Raw genomic sequence first — 16,784 nt, 5'->3', positions numbered from 1 at the left:
ACTTTGACAGCTCAGACCTTAAACCAAAAACAAAATTGCTTGTGGTTTTTGTAAATGTTGTATTTGTTGTAGTACTGTCGCTACTTTATTAATTTACTTTGAGTGTTACCAAATCTAACTTTAAGACAATTCCATAACATGTAGCTTATGTATATGTTGTAACGAAGTGACAAATCTGCAAGACATTTTCTTTTCGACTTCATTATCAAATAATCACTTGTCACAGTCACACGTGTGCGAAAATACAGCAAATTAACGCAAAAATTCTTGAAATTTCTTGCACAATTTTTATTAATTTAATCACCTCGCCTTAATTAAATACACATTTAAGAAAAATGGTGAGTTTTTGTTAATAAAAAATGTTTACAAACATAAAATAAAACCAGTGAATTAAGAACAAATGAAAAGATTCTCGATGATTCTATGATGTTTTTGAGTGATAAAGAAAAAGATGTGCGAGGCCGGTGTATGTTCAACAACAAAGTGTTGTGTAATATAGAAACAATTGGAAATTTAATGATAATTCTTAAGTACAAATGATTTTCAAAGATTTGTAAATGAAAATAATAATGTAGTTAAATAATTTAAGGCCTCTTATATATAATATAAAATTTATAAAAAAATGTTATTGTATGCATATATTTTTCATACAACTAATGGAATATCTTTAATAATTTAAGGCCGCCAATGCTGTTAAGAGAATCATCCCCATGTTGGATCGCATTTTGATTCAACGTGCTGAAACTATTACCACCACCAAAGGCGGTATTGTTTTACCCGAAAAAGCCCAAGGTAAAATGATGCACGGTACAGTTGTTGCTGTTGGTCCCGGTGCCAGAAATGTTGTAAGTTTTTTTATTTTATTTGAAATATTTGACCAAATACTAAATTGTTTATTTTTTTAGCAAACTGGTGCCAATATCCCCATGGATGTTAAGGCTGGTGACCGTGTTTTGTTGCCCGAATATGGTGGCACCAAAGTTGAATTGGAAGACAAAAAAGAATACTTGCTGTTCCGTGAATCTGATATCTTAGCCAAAGTCGAATAAGATTTCTTTATCAAACCAGCATTTGTTGTAAATTAATCATAATTTTTTGTAATCATCAGTTAGATCAACGTTTGTTTTCTTACTTTTAAATAATTTCTATGTAATTTGAACAATTCTCCTTAGCCTTAGAATTTTGGGCTAAGCTGTTACAGCTATAATTTAGTTTATAAATTCCATTTATATTATAAAGAAAAAATAACAAAACTCACTTATCTTTGCTTTGGAAAGTTGTTATCCCTTTAAATCCAGAGCAAAATTTATTTGAATTTTGAACTATTTTTATGTAAAGAAAATAAATAAAACGGTTTTACGCTTTATTTCTTTTTAAAAAATATTTAATTGTTTATTTGTTTAAACGGGAAAAAAAACACTTAATATTATGATAACTTAGTAAATTACTTTATTTTCAAATTGGCTAAGCCATAAACTTGATTCATAATCGATCTTTCATTAAGGCCGGGCAAAGTTTCCACTACAGCTCTTTCGCGGGATAGTTTTACTAAAGCTTCAAAGGAACGTGGCTCCCAAATGGCCAAATCTGATAAGATTTTTCTAGAATTAAACAAAAAAAATTATTGGCATTAAACACAACTACTGGAGGGTTAAAAATACTTACCTATTTATTAAGATATTGCTGCGTGTTAGGCCCTCTTTAAAGGCATCTAAAGAAACACCATATTGCTCACAACCGGCTTGTACTCGGGTGGTCCATAACTAAAACAATGAAATATTTAGGTTTAAATTTTGTTAAAAAAATTTGCTAACTTACGGCCGCCATATCCAATTTTTTCAACTTCCTGCCCTTGGTGGCATATACCAAGGCTCTGTGTATATTGCGCACGGCAATGGAGAAAACATTCCTTCTGCGACCACGAAAGTGCTTAAAATTTTAATACATTTTTATTAGCAAACATTAGTTTCACATAATTCCTTTAAACTTACAGCAGCCATTTTGAAAACTCTACGTTTACGCCAGAATTCATCGGGACCCCGAGATCTTACACACATTGCCAAAGTGGGAGACACCATATTTTATATTTTTAGGGAACTTTTTATATATTTTAATTTAACAAAATGTAATTTTTCTATACAGATCTTTTGTTGTGTTTTACATAACCTTGTTTTTACGGTTTTGGCAGATGGTGTTAAACAGCTGTTTGATGATGTTGCCATATTGTTGCAGCACAAGTAATTGAATAAGGTGACAGTTGTGTATAAACTTGGCAGCACTTATTTGTTAACGGCCATTTTCGTTTGAAAAATATGGTTTAAAAATTATTTTCGTTTTTTAGCTATAACTCAGGAACTATTAAAGATATAAAGATAATTCTTTTTAAGATTGATAGAGTAGAATTAGTAGCTTAAGTACAAGTAGAATTTTATATCTTAAATGTATTTTGTAGTTTAAATATAACCAAGTTTATATTTCAAACATAAATAATTTAAAAACTAAGGGGCGTGGCATTAAATTTTTTTAAAAAATCTGAAACTATATTTCTTTCTATAGCAGTATGCCAAATTTCAGGTTAAAATATGTCTTAATAAAAAAGTTATAAGCTGTTTAAGTTTAAGCTGAAAAAACCAAATATTTTTTGAGTTTCAAAAATTGTGCCAAATTTTTTTTGTCAAGTACTAGGCGAACATAACTTGACAGTAAGTAAATGGCTGAATATTATTTTTCGTTTTTTAATGATAACTCTTTAACTACTGAATATTTAAAAAAAATTATTTTTGAGGATGAACGAGTGGAATGTGACCTTTTTTTGTACAACATTTTAACGCCCACTGCCACGCCCATTTTTGTATATAAAGCTATTTATTATTAAACCTTGAATAACTTGGAAATTAAAGGGCGTATAAAAATAATTCTTATATAAATCAAATGTCCATCTCTTTCATGCATTGTGTGGAAAATTTCAACTTAAAAGCTTTACAAACACAGAAACTGTAGGTGTTGGACTTTTGTACCGAAAAACCTAGAAAATTGTAACATTGCAATTAACATTTTTGGTATTTTTATTAATAACTTTTTTGATATAAAACACACAAAGATGATTTTGGTACCAATAAAAAGATGAAAAAATTTGCTTTAATATGAGTAATATTTTTTTACAGACAGTGGGTATATCACTTTGTAATTTAAGTATAAATGTGTTATATTTCAAATATAAATAATTTCAAAATAAAGGGGCGTGGCATTAAATTTTTAAAAAAATCTGAAACTTGATTTCTTTCTATAGCTGTATGCAAAATTTCAGGTTAAAATCTGTTTTAGTTTAGGAGTTATAGGCTGCTAAAGTTTTTGCTGATCAAGTCAACACAATTTTTTTTTGGAGTTTTACGAAATGTGCAATTTTTTGTCAGGTACTAAGCGAACAGAACTTGACAGCAAGCAATTTGCTGAATATTATTTTTGGGTTTTTAATGATAACTCTTAAACTATTGAATATTTTGAAGAAATTATTTTTGAGGATGCTAGAGTGGAATGTGAGCTTTTTTGTGTTCAACATTTTAACGCCCACTGCCACGCCCCTTTTTGTATAGAATGCTATTTATTATTAAACCTTGAATAACTTGGCAATTAAAGGGCGTATAAAAATAATTCTTATATAAATGAAATGTCCATCTCTTTCTTGCATTGTGTGGAAAATTTCAACTTAAAAGCTTCACAAACACAGAAGCTGTAGCGTTATGAACTTTTGTACTTCAAAGCCTAGAAAATTGTCATTTAGCAATTAACAATTTTGGCATTTTTATTAATAACTTTTTTGATATTAAACATACAAGGATGATTTTTGTACCAATAAAAAGATGACAAAATTTGCTTTTTACGAATAATATTTTTTTTACGGACAGTGGGCATATCACTTTGTAATTTAAGTATAAATGTGTTATATTTCAAATATGAATAATTTAAAAATAAAGGGGCGTGGCATTAAATTTTTAAAAAAATCTGAAACTTGATTTCTTTCTATAGCTGTATGCAAAATTTCAGGTTAAAATCTGTTTTAGTTTAGAAGTTATACGCTGTCAAAGTTTATGCTGATCAAGCCAACACAATATTTTTTTTTTGGAGTTTTTCAAGTTAGCAAATTTTTTGTCAAGTACTAAGCGAACAGAACTTGACAGCAAGCAATTTGCTGAATATTATTTTTGGTTTTTTAATGATAACTCTTAAACTATTGAATATTTTAAAGAAATTATTTTTGAGGATGAACGAGTGGAATATGAGCTTTTTTGTGTTCAACATTTTAACGCCCACTGCCACGCCCATTTTTGTATATAAAGCTATTTATTATTAAACCTTGAATAACTTGGCAATTAAAGGGCGTATAAAAATAAATCTTATATAAATGAAATATCAATCTCTTTCTTGTATTGTGTATTTTTATTAATAACTTTTTTGATATAAAACATACAAAGATGATTTTGGTACCAATAAAAAGATGACAAAATTTGCTTTATTATAAGTAATATTTTTTTACAGGTAGTGGGCATATCACTTTGTAATTTAATTATAAATGTGTTATATTTCAAATATGAATAATTTAAAAATAAAGGGGCGTGGCATTAAATTTTTAAAAAAAATCTGAAACTTGATTTCTTTCTATAGCTGTATGCCAAATTTCAGGTTAAAATCTTGTTTAGTATAGAAGTTATACGCTGTCAAAGTTTATGCTGATCAAGCCAACACAATATTTTTTTTTTTGAGTTTTTCAAGTCAGCAAATTTTTTGTAAAGTACTAAGCGAACAGAACGTGACAGCAAGCAATTTGCTGAATATTATTTTTAGTTTTTTAATGATAACTCTTAAACTATTGAATATTTTAAAGAAATTATTTTTGAGGATGCTAGAGTGGAATGTTAGCTTTTTTGTGGTTAACATTTTAACGCCCACTGCCACGCCCATTTTTGTATATAAAGCTATTTTGTGAAAGAGTTTAAATAACTTGGCAAATAATGATCATAGCAAAATATTTTTTTCTATGAAAAAATACTCAGTTCTTTTTTTAATTTTGTGAAAATTTTCAGCTTAAAAGCTTTACAAACAATGAAGCTGTAGTGTTTTGAACTTTTGTATTGTAATCAAAAATCATCTGTTGCTTGAACAATGGCCAGATGTTTATAGTTTTATTTACCGTTGTTTTTAATTGACATAAACCGTTATTTTTGTAATATTAAAGTGCTGCCAAATATATTATACATTATTCAAGGTTGTCAAGGCAACAGAAAGTGAAGCAAATAATTGTTTATTACTAAGAGAAAATGTTTTGAATAATTCTGGAATATTGAAAATTTTATTAAAAAATTATGTTTATTTCTTATAATGAATGGTCTAGCAGAGTTAGAAGAATCGGCCAATGCAGAATTACAACGTTTACAAAGACAAGTATTTCAAAAATTAAATTTATTATTGGACAAAGTTGTTAAGATGTTTATTTATTTTGCAGTTACGCACCCTTCAATTGGAGTTAAGAAGTCTATTGGATTATAAAACCAAACAATTGAAAAAACAAAATCATATTATCAGTGTTTTGCAGCAGGAGCACAAGCAGTTGACCAATGAAATTAACACCTTGGAAGGGGGTACACATGCCAAAAAGAATGTTAATGTTAGAGAAAATGATTATTTTTTATTAAACTAATATTGCAAATTAATAATGTCTTGTGTTTTAGAAAGAGAAAAAGTTAATGTATTTACAAAACCAAGAATCTGAGGTACAACGTATATTGGCCAATGAGCGCATAAATCTGTGGGAATTGGAGGGTCATATCAAAAAGGTAGCAAATTTATATAGTTTTTACAGTTTCCATTATTTATTTTGATGATTTCCAGATGGAAAAGGAAATTGATGGCTTGCGTAGATTAGAAGTTCCCGATAGTTGTTATAAGGATACAATTTGTAAGGTACAAAAGAGTGTGGTTAAATTGGAGAATCGTTTGGATGTGGTGAATAAAAAGTGTAGTGATGTATTGACGGAGAACTCGAAATTAAGGGATTCCATTAATCATATGCTGCAGGATAGGTAAATTTTAACATTTATAAACTATAAAATTAAAATTTTTCTTAATAAATTTATTTTCTTATCCTTTTTTTCAGAGCCAACTTTAATGAAATGTGGCAATCCATGGTCACCCAATTTAATGAAGGCAAAAAATATATTATGGATCTGATTGATCAGTCTACATTGGCTTATGATCAGCGTGAGGAATTGTGTAATAAGCTGCAGGTGTTAAAAGATCGCAATGAAAATGATAAAATAATGCATATACAGGTGAATTACTTTAAAAGTTTTCTAATGTTTTAAATATTGATAGAGATTTCTTTAATTTATTTAAAAGGAAATGCGTGAAATGCAAAGACGTTTGGAGCACGATGCCAAATTACAAAAATTCTTTGATATTAAGGGACAAAAACGTCTCAATCCGGAACTGGAACAAAGGGAGACTGATAAGAAATTGGCACAAAAGGAGGCCTTCGAGAGACAATTGTCGGAGTACAAGGAAATTATAGATAGAATGAAGGTATATATTAAAAAAGGGGTTCCTCTATGGCCCTAAGTTTGTTTCGTACATATAATAATTTCTCATTTGTTTTAGGAACTTTATCAAGAATCAGACACTCAAAAGTTAACGGTTCAATTCAAAAGACAGGAAGAGGAAAATTTTGCTCTATTCAGTTATGTCAATGAATTGAGCCACGAGGTGGAGGTATTGAATGATACCACCCAGGAGTTATCGGATGAAATAGGTGAGTACAGATCAGTACAACAGACTTGGGTTTTTGTGTCTCATGTTACCTAACTAGTTGTTATCTATGACTGCTGATTTAAACTGAAACCCTTCAAAATGTTTATTATTTATTTTATCAACAGAACGCCAAAAGGCTGAGTTGCTGGAAAAAGAAACCTTGCAGAAAACTGAAGCTTTGGACTATCTAAACGAACAGCTGGAAAAGGCAGAACTACAAAACAATGAAGCCAAAGAAAAATTACGACATTTGGAGCTGCGTTTACAACAAATGCTATTGGGCATTTCGGAAATATTCAAGTACTTTAAAGTTTTTTTTTTTTTTAAATCAAACCAAATAAAATCAAATAAATTTTCTTTCTTCTATAATTACCAGACAATTATCCTGTGACGATGCCCCTATTTTAAATGTTTTGTGTTCCAAAACCTCTATGACCTCACACAATGTCAAGCTGTTCATAGGTGTCATAGAGAAACGCATTAACAATATAATCAATGGCATTAATATAGAAGATTCTTCCAATAAAATCCTGGCTAAAAAAGATCGAATACCTAAGTTTAATGTTAAAGAATCGGCCAAAATGAAAAAATAACCAAGAATAAATGCTAAATTTGATTTACTAAATAAATTTGTTTTATTTTAGGTTATTTTTATTATTAAATAGTTATATAACATTTACATTTAAGTTTAATTAATTAAAAATTAGTTGTTTTGTTGTTTTTTTTTTATATCAAGTGTCGTGTTTTTGTTTTTGCTTCATTGTCAGAATTAAGGCAAGTAGGTGAAATTAAAGCTTTTTTTCTAAAAAAAATTTCGTTTTTTTTTAAAGAAATTTAAATTAAACTTTTGTTTATTATTTTAAAAAAATCTTTGCTTTGATTTCGTGCTTTACTTAATTCTAACTTATTTTTTATTTCTTTAAAAATATGTTTTGTTTTCGGTTTTCTTGTTTAATTTTTAGTATGTAATCTGGTTTTTAAGAAATAATAATAATTAATTGATTTTAAGGGTTTTTTTAAATTCTTTTAGAATTTCCTTTTAATTTCTGCCATTTTTGTATTGTTAACATAAATCTAACGAGAATTTTAAGCGATATGTTGTTGTGCTACAACGTATTTGATTTTTGTTTGTTTTAAAAATTTCTTTAAGTACTTTAAGGTTGTTTTAAAAATATTATTAAAATATATAGAATGGTATAAGGCATATTATAATTTATAATAATAAAGAAAAAGAAAATAACATAATATGAGAGGTTAAGTACAAATTTGAACAATTTAAAAAGTTGAACATAACCACAATATCTGAAACTATACAATTATTAACTTTTTGTCATGTTGATCATTATCATAATGTTATTTTAAGATTTTATTACTATTTGACAAAGGTTTTATAATTGAGAGTAAAAAAATAAAGAATTTTAACACATAACCTCAATTTTAAAAGTAGCTGTAACAAAATGTGAAGCTTTTTAAAAGCAATTAACTTTAGTAAAGCAATATTTAAGGAGTTTATTAAAATTGGGCAGTATATTTAGACTTCCGGCAAACAAAATATACATATGTTTTTGTAGTTTCTTCTAAAATGAATTTTGAGTTGAACATAACCTCAATTTATGAAACAAATGTAACAAAACAATACAATTATTAACTTGTTGTCATGTTAACCATTAGATTAATGTTATTTTAAGATTTTATTACTATTTTACAAAGGTTATAGCATTCAGAGTAAACACTACAAAAAGGATTTTAAAATTTTCATAAAAATAGAGAATTTTTACTCATAACCTTAATTTGATCGATGTTCCAATTTTAAGTTTTGCTTAAGTATTTTGTAAAAAAATCTTACATTTTCACAACCCTTCTCAAAAATATTTTAATTAACTTTATTTATAATGAAATCTCGGACTTTCAGAATATTTTGGCAAAGTTTTAATTAATATTTTCAAATTGAAGGGTTCAAAATATACAGAAATGTTTCAGTAAAAGGTTATACCAATTAATAAACAAAATTTTATGAAAATTTAAATTTTCTGAAAAATATTTCAATTGAAATGATTCAAACTGGCTTTCAAACTACATCCAAATAATAAACCTGATGACCTGTTTTAAATTGGGTTAAACAGAAGATAAATCCCTAGAAAAATCTCTCTATTTCTACTTATATTTTGTTATTTTCTTTTCATTAATTAAATAATCTAAATTAAAAAACATAAAATTTGTTTATACATAAGAAAAGCGTTAATGTTTCAATTACTGTGTCTCTAAATTAAAAAATATTGTAATAAACATAAATTTTAAACAAATCATCACCCTTCAATGTTGGCAGTAGACGTTTTAGGCCATCGCCAGTTTCCTGCTAGATTAAAGATAAAATGCAGCCAGTTTCTTTAATCTAGTACAAAACTAATGAAGGTGTATAAAGCCTACCGCCTACAGAGTGAATATGTAAATATAAAAAGTTATTTAAATTTTAATCTTCAACATTTTTTTCAAGATTTTTTTTTGTTGATTTTAAATTACAAAAAAGGTACATTTCTTTTAGTTATATAATTAAATAGAATTTGTTTTGATTTGTTTTCTCAAAACCATTTTTCATTCATTAAAAACAATTTTAAAGGTTTTTCCTTTAAAATTTTCATTTCCTCACTCAATAAAATATACAAAAATTTAATTAATTATTACTAGATAAATATGTAGGTATGTTTTTGTTATTAGTTTCTTAATTAATTTTAGTTTTTAGAAATAGTAATAAAAATAAAGTAGTTTATATTGTAGAGTTTATACAAAAATTAAAAAAAAAATAAAAAAAATAATAATAAAATTAATTAAAAGCTTTTACATGATTAAAATTATAGACGCATAGCGCCACCATTTCAATTCTATTAGATTACCGTTGAAAGATTCCCCAGAGTTTATAGTTGGACCAACGTTTGGCTAAATTAGCAGCAGCACTGGTTTGTTGAGGTTCAGCCGTTTGCACTTTGCGATTGTTAATCATTTTCGAGCGCATTTGCTCTTCGATGAGTTCCTGCATGTCCATCTGTAATAGAAATAGAGAAATATTTAATAGAAGTTAATAAATGTTTAATAGTATTTAAATTTAATTAAAATTTTAAAACATTAACTAATGATTTCCCAAAGTTTTGTTATATTTAAACACTAGATAGAACGTGTAAAAAAATATAGCAATAAATTGCAATTTACTCAAAAATTTTAAACTTTTAGGTTATAATAACTTTACTAAATTCCTATTTATAGTTGTTATTATAATTGGCAAGGATTTTTAGTCTTCCGGCAGAAAAAATATACAATTTTTTTTTTTAATTTTCTTAAGCTGCACATAACCTCAATTTTCTAACTTCATTAATGTAACAAAACTATAAAATTATTAATTAAATCCGTTTTTAACATTATTATTATTATTATGTTCTTTTGACATTTTTATACAATATACAATAGTCTCCGGGTAAGAAATACTACTGAATTTCTGAAATTTTCAAAACAAATTAAGTATTTTTACACATAACATCAATTTGCTGTAACCAACATTTTAAAAAATTTTAGGAGCTAATAACCTTAATAGAGTAATAATTAAATATTTTATTATAATTAGAGATTAGTTTTAGCCTCCCGGCAATAAAAATATACAGAGATTTTTTTAATTTTATTAAAGAAAGTAGTAAAGAGTTGCTCGCAACCAGAATACACTAAACAAATGTAACAAAACTATAAAATAATTAACTTTTTTACCATTATTTTAACATTTTATTACTATTTGGCAAACTACAACAGGATTTGAGTGATTTTGTTTTTAAATATTTTTGAACATAACCTCAAATTAATTTTAACAAAATTTTGTAAAGTTTTAGAAACTATTATTTTAACATTATTTTAAGTTTTCTTTATAAATGGTCAAAGGTGGAAGCATCCAGAATAAATGCTACTACCGAATTTCTGGAAGTAAAGTATTTTTAAATATAACCTCAATTTGAAAAATAATTTCAACAACATTTATTAACATTTAGAAACTATTAATTTAGTAGAGTAATATTTAAAGTGTTTATTACAATTTTGCAGGATATTTAGTCCTCCGGCAAAAAAATGAACAGACTTTTTTGGAATTTCTTACAAAATGAATTGTAAATTGAACATAACCTCAATTTATCAAACTAAAGTAACAAAACTATACAATTATGAAAGTTTTGTCATGTTTACCATTAGCATAATGTTATTTTAAGATTTTATTACTATTTGGCAAAAGTTATAGGATTCAGAATGAAAACTACAACAGGGTTTCTCTAATTTTAATAAAAATAAAGTATTTTTACACATAACCTCAATTTGCAGAATAACATAACCTTAATTTCCTAAACATTGTTAAGTTGAAAATTAAGAAAAAGTATGCCTTATTATAAAACATATTAATTAAAACAGATTTGAATGATGTATGTAACTAACCTGCCACTGTTCCAATTGTTGCGATAATTCCACCTTTTGTTGAATGGATTCCAATAATTGGGAATTGGCCTGCATGAGTTCCACACGGGTCTTGGCCAATTCAACTTCGGCTTTCGTGCGTCTTTCGGCAGCATTATCACGTTCTTTTTGGGCTTTAGCCAGTAATTCATCACGATCGGTGGTGTCTACCAAATCACCGCGAGCCTGATCTCTTTCCTCCTTGACATTAATCAATTCAACATCAGTAACAGCCAACTATTAAGACAAAAAATTACAAAAAATATTTTTTTAAATGTTTTTAGTTAAAAAAAATAAAAACCTAACCTTAGATTCTAGCTGCTGAATCAATTGATGAGATCTCTTAATTTCATCCTCCTGTTCCAATACCAAATTTCTGGTCTGATCTAGCATCTTTTTGAAATTGCCCGCATCCAAATTCAGCAGCAAACGGGTTAGCTCATCGGACATGGCCGACAGCATGCCTGGGCGAAAATTGATGGCATTATGGCCACCCTCACTATTGCCATTGGTGGATATTGTATTATCCATAGACTCCAAATCCAATGATATGTCCGAATTTAAACCTGTAAAACCTTAGTGGTTTCAAATATCACAAGGCAACGTATGAAATACTAACTACTGACACAGAAAACAAACATGCAAAACGAATAAGAAAATGGAGAATAACTTACCTGAGTCATCATCATGACCGATTTTTAAAGAATCTACCAGAGATTTCAATTGTATATATACAGAACGACTCTCTACCCAGATTTGTGAAGGTTTGCCGTCTTCCGAAAAACTAGCCTCATCTTCGTCACATTCCATTTCGAATTGTAGGGACTTTTTACCGGTGGAACCAGAATAATTATCCTTTAGTAAAAAGTTTATAATGGCAATGTTTTAGATATAATTGGAGTTAATATCGATGCAAAATGGAGTTTATATTGAATTTTTGTTTTGGATTAGATTAGGTTTTGTTTTTGGGGAATTTGGAAAAAAGTTCATGAAAAAAATTGAGTTTAATCGTAAAGAATTTGTTTAATTTAGATAACTTACCGCTCCCAAGCGCTCACTGAGCACATTGTTTTCTCTGGTGGCTCTTTCAAGGGCCTGCAATGTGGTCTGGAAAGTAGTAATAAACAATAATTAATAAACTTTCTTTTTATCGCTAACTTTTTATCACGAGCAATATTTTCTTGTTTCCACCTCTTTTAAAGGGTTAATAATTTCGCGACTACATTCTAACTTTAACATAGTGCAAATAATTATTATTTTTGTTAAATATTTTCTCTTGATAAATAAACAATTTCTTGCTAAAATAACAACGCAATTGTTTCACTACACCTTTTTCTAAACTTTAAGAAATATTTTTAGAAAAAGATAATGGAATACAATATTTTTTGCTTTAAAAAACATGATAACAGTTGAAAACGACTCACTCACAAACTTCAATCTTAAAATATAATTACCTCCAATTTTGTTTCCTGCTCCCTGGCATGTCGCTCCAACATATGTATACGATCTGAAGCCTCTTCCAAAGCCGAACTAATATTATCCTTTTCTTCTCTGGCCATTTGTAAGCGTTTCTCCAATTCATGACGTTTCTCTGTGGTTAAATTTAATTCTGTTTTTATGGACTCCAGGCTGTTGACGTGTTCCTAAAACAGATTTGAGAGAAAAATGTTTAAATGTTTGTCTAGATTTTGTTAAGTATTCTTATAATTTACCTGTAAACTGCTATTTCTGTAGGAGTACTGATCTTTAAGTTCCTGAATTTGTGACATTAATTTCATTTCCGTATTGTGAGCCTCTTGTATTTGCTCGGTTAGACGGGAATTTTGACTGGATAGTTCTTCAATTAATATGGTTTTCTCTTTTTCCGCTTGACGTATTGCATTATCCTTAAAAAGTGAAAATAATGGTTAGAATAGATTTTTATAAAAAATGTTCTGTTGCCCGCGTGGCGGTAAATTTCTAAATTCGCCCGCGATTTATAAAATTTCAATAGGGAATTTGTAAAGCTGGCGAGACAGTAAATTTCAATAGGAAATTTCTTGTATCGCTGACGAGACAGTAAATTTCTATAGAAAATTTCTTGTAACGCTGGCGAGACAGTAAATTTCAATAGGAAATTTCTTGTATCGCTGACGAGACAGTAAATTTCTATAGGAAATGTCTTGTATCGCTGGCGATTAAGTAAATTTCTATAGAATATTTCTTGTGTCACCAGCAATTTAGACAGTAAATTTCTATAGGAAATGTCTTGTATCGCTGGCGATTAAGTAAATTTCTATAGAATATTTCTTGTATCGCTGGCGATTTAGTAAATTTCTATAGAAAATTTCTTCCGTCGCTTGCGATTTAGTAAATTTCTTGTATCGCTGGCGATTTAGTAAATTTCTATAGGGAATTTCTTGTTTTGCTGGCGATTTAGTAAATTTCTATAGGGAATTTCTTATATCTCCGGCGATTTAGTAAATTTCTATAGAAAATTTTTTGTATCGCTGGCGATTTAGTGAATTTCTTGTATCGCTGGCGAGACATTAAATTTCTACAGGAAATTTCTTGTATCGCTGACGATTTATTAAATTTCTATAGGGAATTTCTTGTATCGCTGGCGATTTAGTGAATTTCAATAGGGAATTTTTTGTATCGCTGGCGATTTAGTAAATTTCTTGTATGGCTATCGATTTAGTAAATTTCTATAGGGAATTTCTTGTTTTGCTGGCGATTTAGTAAATTTTTATAGGAAATTTCTTGTATCGCTGGCGATTTATTAAATTTCTATAGGGAATTTTTTGTATCGCTGGCGATTTAGTAAATTTCTTGTATCGCTATCGATTTATTAAATTTCTATAGAAAATTTCTTGTATCGCTGGCGATTTAGTAAATTTCCATAGAAAATTTCTTGTATCGCTGGCGATTTAGTGAATTTCAATAGGGAATTTTTTGTATTGCTGGCGATTTAGTAAATTTCTTGTATCGCTGGCGAGACAGTAAATTTCCATAGAAAATTTATTGTATCGCTGGCGATTTAGTAAATTTCCATAGAAAATTTCTTGTATCGCTGGCGATACAGTAAATTTTTATAGGAAATTTATTTTATCGCTGGCGATTTAGTAAATTTCTATTATGTTTTAGATGGTTTTTGTGTTTATATTTTAATTTCATTTATTTCCTACCTGAGCCTGCAATTTGTTTTTAAGTTCATTGAGATCTGTTTGTATTTCCAGCACCCTTTGTTCACTTTCCTCTTCAGCAAGTGCCAGTTTCTGCCGCAAGACATGTTTTTCTTGTTCCAATTTCTATCAGAAAAGAAGAGAAAAAAGATTTTTTTAAAGTTAATAAAAATAAAAAGTAAATAAATACAATAAAGATGTGTTTTATTATTTGATTTATTTGTTAAATTTAAATGTTAAATATTATAACAAAAGCTGTATTTAATTAACAAATAATGACTCAAGTGTGTATCGAATAACGTCAAAACACTGTCTAACAAAATGCATGAAGAAATATAAATTTAAACACGTTTTGGAGCAATTAATTGTTTTGGAACTCCATACAATAGAAAAAAAAACGTTTTTCTAACAAAGAGAATTTTTCATTTGACATAAATTTGAAAATGTAACCAGTTTTTTTATACCGTTATTTAATGGTCAGTTGTAAAGAGATTGGGATCAAGGTGTATGTAAATTAAATCACGTTTTATTGAATATTATTTTTTATCAGCTGTTTTATTCTTAAATCTTTTTTTAAAAGAACTTATTTAGATTTAATGAGGCTAAAAGAAGTGTTAACAAAACTGATTATTATGACAATCAATTGTTTGAGTTTTAATTGACGTGACAGGCATTCAAAATAATGATAACAATGGAAATAGTAAAACATTAATCGGGTTTGAAAAGAAAAGAACAAATGTTATCACATTTACTAGAATTTTCTTTTAAAATTTGTATTGATTTTCTAAATCGTTCCAACTAATAAAAAATATTGAAATTTTAAAAAATCAGACAAAGATGGTGGAGCCATTGTATTGTATTTAAGAGATAAGAGTTCTGAATAAGAAAAACAATAAAAATACTAAAGCTTTTAAAAGATATTGAAATAAATCAAGTCAGGTTTTGTAATTTTAAATTACACCCAATGAATTATCTAAACAAAGCACCCCACCATGTTATAGTTGTTAACATGATCGTAACTGACCAAAATAACATAGAAACCACACACTTATTAGGCCCATGTAGTAAACTACCAAATATAAACTAAACTTTAAGACAAAATTTTAATTAAAACTAATATTGCATAATCTAATTGAAAACCAAAACAAATGTACGTTCAAATTTTTTGTTCAATTCAAATACTAATTTTTACTTCTTTTCGGCTAAAATTCAAAAACCAAACAAAACAAAAAACTGTTTAACAACTTTTAAACATGAAAGAGATAAAATTTAACAAAATGTATGAAGTCATAATTATATATTTATACACAAAAAAATAATGATTAAAATTGAATACTTAAAAGAATCCGTGTTGAGATTGATTCACCACTACTGATCGTTTGTTTGAGTGTCATTCAAGCATTCGATCACTTTTTCTCTATTCATTGATAAATCAAGATGATGATGATGGAGGCTGCTGATGCCAGCCAGTGATTGGTTACTGACTCATTTGATAGCTGATGCAAACAAATTATTAGATTTAACTCATTTACATTTACAACAAATAATTGTTTTTAAATGAATATGCTAATATTTGATGTTAGTTTTAACAATAACTATTTTTGTTTAATGTTAGTTATAATAATAATTAGTTAGTTGTATTTCAATTGCGTGAAAGAACTTGTAATCGATTAGCAATATTGAAATTAGTCATTAATAATAAAAAAAGGAAACTTGAATATTAAAACAGCCCAGAAATTTACTAAATCGCAAGCGATACAAAAAATTTCCTACATCGATAGCGATGCAAGAAATTTCCTATAGAAATTTACTGTGTCGCCAGCGATACAAGAAATTTCCTATAGAAATTTACTGTATCGCCAGCGATACAAGAAATTTACTGTATCGCCAGCGATACAAGAAATTTCCTATAGAAATTTACTGTATCGCCAGCGATACGAGAAATTTCCTATAGAAATTTTCTGTATCGCCAGCAATACGAGAAATTTCCTATAGAAATTTACTGTATCGCCAGCGATACGAGAAATTTCCTATAGAAATTTACTGTATCGCCAGCGATACAAGAAATTTCTTATAGGAATTTACTGGATCGCCAGCGATATGAGAAATTTCCTATAGGAATTTACTGTATCGCCAGCGATACGAGAAATTTCCTATAGAAATTTACTGTATCGCCAGCGATACAAGAAATTTCTTATAGGAATTTACTGTATCGCGGGCGACATAAACAATTTACTATCTCTGGCGAAAAAAAATCTATATAAATCCATTGCTGGCAATACGAAAAATTGCATTTAACAACAATTCACCCAATCGTTAGCGAGACGAAAAATTTTGTATAGC

General features: G+C 28.2%; 4 protein-coding genes across 7 annotated transcripts in view; 2 read left to right on the top strand and 2 right to left on the bottom strand.

Annotated features, from left to right (window-relative positions):
• The first annotated feature begins 199 nt into the window (after positions 1–199).
• LOC135953377 (10 kDa heat shock protein, mitochondrial) lies at positions 200–1,383 on the top strand. The gene is made up of 3 exons (XM_065503258.1): positions 200–338; positions 681–845; positions 906–1,383. Exons 1-3 carry the CDS (start codon positions 336–338, stop codon positions 1,047–1,049), a joined length of 312 nt encoding a protein of 103 aa, XP_065359330.1. The 5' UTR covers positions 200–335; the 3' UTR covers positions 1,050–1,383.
• On the bottom strand, positions 1,363–2,186 carry mRpL20 (mitochondrial ribosomal protein L20). Its single transcript, XM_065503257.1, has 4 exons — positions 1,992–2,186; positions 1,819–1,929; positions 1,666–1,763; positions 1,363–1,601 (listed from the first exon to the last, which is right to left on the bottom strand). The coding sequence occupies exons 1-4, from the start codon at positions 2,076–2,078 to the stop codon at positions 1,445–1,447; spliced, it is 453 nt and encodes a 150-aa protein (XP_065359329.1). The 5' UTR covers positions 2,079–2,186; the 3' UTR covers positions 1,363–1,444.
• A 3,190-nt stretch (positions 2,187–5,376) lies between these two features.
• Positions 5,377–7,394, top strand: Ccdc114 (Coiled-coil domain containing protein 114). The gene is made up of 9 exons (XM_065503972.1): positions 5,377–5,439; positions 5,501–5,662; positions 5,727–5,831; positions 5,887–6,077; positions 6,152–6,326; positions 6,394–6,576; positions 6,652–6,802; positions 6,927–7,101; positions 7,178–7,394. Exons 1-9 carry the CDS (start codon positions 5,377–5,379, stop codon positions 7,392–7,394), a joined length of 1,422 nt encoding a protein of 473 aa, XP_065360044.1.
• An 18-nt stretch (positions 7,395–7,412) lies between these two features.
• LOC135953934 (bicaudal D-related protein homolog) overlaps positions 7,413–16,784 on the bottom strand; it is a 96,723-nt gene continuing 87,351 nt past the window's right edge. For 2 of the 4 annotated variants that reach the window (XM_065503971.1, XM_065503968.1), the window contains 8 exons: positions 14,445–14,567; positions 12,990–13,163; positions 12,732–12,920; positions 12,319–12,384; positions 11,952–12,132; positions 11,584–11,852; positions 11,260–11,514; positions 7,413–9,841 (listed from right to left, as the gene is read on the bottom strand). In XM_065503971.1, the coding sequence (XP_065360043.1) occupies positions 9,689–9,841; positions 11,260–11,514; positions 11,584–11,852; positions 11,952–12,132; positions 12,319–12,384; positions 12,732–12,920; positions 12,990–13,163; positions 14,445–14,567 (1,410 nt within the window). In that variant the 3' untranslated portion in view covers positions 7,413–9,688. The remainder of the gene's footprint in view (positions 9,842–11,259; positions 11,515–11,583; positions 11,853–11,951; positions 12,133–12,318; positions 12,385–12,731; positions 12,921–12,989; positions 13,164–14,444; positions 14,568–16,784) is intronic. The other 2 variants (XM_065503969.1, XM_065503970.1) reach the window with 2 other exon arrangements.

The sequence above is a fragment of the Calliphora vicina genome, chromosome 3 (genome assembly GCF_958450345.1).
Source record: "Calliphora vicina chromosome 3, idCalVici1.1, whole genome shotgun sequence".
Classification (NCBI taxonomy): domain Eukaryota; kingdom Metazoa; phylum Arthropoda; class Insecta; order Diptera; family Calliphoridae; genus Calliphora; species Calliphora vicina.
The sequence above is the reverse complement of the archived record's forward strand: the minus strand, read 5'-3'. Positions and strand labels throughout refer to the sequence as shown.